The following is a 2,347-nucleotide window of genomic DNA, read 5'->3' on the forward strand; positions in this document are numbered from 1 at the left end:
GCACTCATGAGGCACCAGACGCCACAGGAAAATCCGATTCACGCACTGGCCCTGCCCCCTTGGCCCTTCCAGGCCCTCAAGTTACTGATTAACCCCGGGTTTCAAGGAAGGAAATAATAATAACTGAAGGGACAACGTGAGCCAAGAAACAAGCTGAGCAGCCCTGGGAGAGCGGTGCTAGATGGCTGATGACGAGAAGGAAGTAGGGGCTTGAGAAGCCCAGCCTGAGGTCAGACCACATCCAGGTCCCAGTGACACCGGCTGACACTTCCCTGTCGATGCCCAGGTCCTGAGCTGCCACGTCCCGGTGGCTCCTGTGCCCAGAATGGCCTGCACTGAGCTCCTGCAGCAGCCCCAGCTTACGTCCAAAGAAGCCACCGCCTCTGACACCGCGGGCCCTGCTGGGGGTCATCGCGGCTCCGCGGATAGCAACCTGGAGTGCCTGGTGTGCCGGGAGTCCTATAGCCGTGCCCGGCTGCCCAAGCTGCTGAGCTGCCAGCACACCTTCTGTGCCGTCTGCCTGAAGCTGCTGCTGTGCGTGCAGGACGACACCTGGTCCATCACCTGCCCGCTGTGCCGCAAGGTCACTGCCGTCCCTGGGGGCCTCATCTGCAGCCTGCGTGACCAGGAGGCCGTGTTGGGGCAGCTGGCCCGGCCGGACCCGGAGGTGCGGCTCTGTCCTCAGGGACTGGTGAATCCTGCTACCCTGATAGCAGGGCATCTGCGCTTAGCCGGAGAGGATGAACAGGACACGGAGAGTGCCAACTGCGTGGCAGCCCAGCGCCTGGCGGCACACCTGTTCCTACTGGTCTTGCTCATCGTCCTCATCCTGCCCTTCATCTACCCGGGCATCATCTGGTGGATGCTCTGCTTCATCGTCGCACTGGCCCTGCTGTTGTCCATGCTTTTCTGCTGTCACCGCAGCAGCCAGGCCGGCTACTGGTCCTCCCCCAGGACCCTCTTCTGCAGACAGCAGAAACCCAGCGAGATCTCTTCCATTGCCTGAGAGCGCTTCGACCAGGCAGTGTCTGGGGACTTCTGTCTCTGCGGCCCGTTTACTGTCACAGTAAACAGGGTAAGGGGCTCTGCATCAGACTGGCTCCCTTGGGAGAGTAAACGCCAGCTGCACCTGCAAGCCAAAGCCAGAATGGCAGTCTTGGGTCAAGAACTGTGTGTTTGGACAATAGACATACACCTGCTCAGGGAACAGCATAGCTAAACTGTTTGGGAATGGGGAAGAGGCACAGACTACTTGAATGCTACAGGGGCGGGGGGACCATCTGTTCCGCTTATTCCAACGCTCCCGTTTTTCCTTCTATACCTTGATAAAAGTATTACAAATATTGACGTTATTGCACAACAAATAGAACCGGAACCCCTTTTTCTACAGTTTATGTATCTGGTTGTTTCTTGCTTGCTTTTGGTTTGGTTTGGTTTTGTGTGTTTGGGGCCGTTTGTTTCTATTTCTGGCTGTGACACATTTTCCCTCTGGGGTAGTCAGAGCCCACAGGAAGTCCTCCTGTGCTCCCCCGGATGTTGTCCATCTCGTGCCCATCCCACCTCACCAAAGGTCCTGGGGGTTCGGGTCTCCCATTGAGCTGCCCCCAGGAATGGAGAGGGAGAACTTGTGTGGAGGAGTGGGTCTTCTGCTGCTGCCAGGGGATGCCCACATTTGGTTGGCAGAGTTGGGGAGGGTTGGAGAAGACACAGGTGGGTCTGGGAATTGCTCTCAGCAGCTCCACCAGGATTTCTCAGCTCCATGTCATCAGGCCCTAACTTAACAGAGAATCACAGCATTACAAGAACTACCCCCATCCCCCCACAGCGGGTCCAGCTGCCCACTGGATGCACATGATCCCACACTCTAGAACGAAATCTTTATGGGCATTGTTTCTTTCTTACTGCCTCCCGATGCCCATTTGAGCTTTTGTCATAAAGATAAGAGGCCCCATAAATGAAACAGTCCTCTCCAATAACCCCACATTTCCTGCCTCTCCCTGAGAGTCACAGCCATCTGAAAGGCTTTTGTGGCTTCTCTCCACCGTTTCTGCTCCATAACAGAGAGGAGACTTCTGCCAGAGTCAGGCGTCAGCCAGGGGGGGACCCATCAGGGTGCAGGGGAGTAAAAGACAGGAGATGTCACATTATTTCCTTCCAAAGACCCCGTAACTGGGAAGCAGACTTGAAACCTCAGAAGGGTTCCTTGAGTACCATCCATTGTCCCTCCTTGCCCGCCTTTCCTCCTGATAGGATGACAGCTGCAGGGTGGACGTGAAGTTCGCGGTGACGGTCCCTTTGTCAGGGAGAGATGAGAGAACACCGCCACTGCAGCACGTGGAGGGGGCCG

General features: G+C 56.5%; 1 protein-coding gene across 1 annotated transcript; it reads left to right on the forward strand.

The window, feature by feature from the left end:
* Positions 1-325: 325 nt before the first annotated feature.
* On the forward strand, positions 326-1,006 carry RNF186 (ring finger protein 186). The gene has a single exon (XM_024749684.1). It carries the CDS (start codon positions 326-328, stop codon positions 1,004-1,006), a length of 681 nt encoding a protein of 226 aa, XP_024605452.1.
* The last annotated feature ends 1,341 nt before the right edge of the window (positions 1,007-2,347 follow it).

The sequence above is a fragment of the Neophocaena asiaeorientalis genome, unplaced genomic scaffold, assembly GCF_003031525.2.
Source record: "Neophocaena asiaeorientalis asiaeorientalis breed wild unplaced genomic scaffold, Neophocaena_asiaeorientalis_V1.1 scaffold275, whole genome shotgun sequence".
Classification (NCBI taxonomy): domain Eukaryota; kingdom Metazoa; phylum Chordata; class Mammalia; order Artiodactyla; family Phocoenidae; genus Neophocaena; species Neophocaena asiaeorientalis.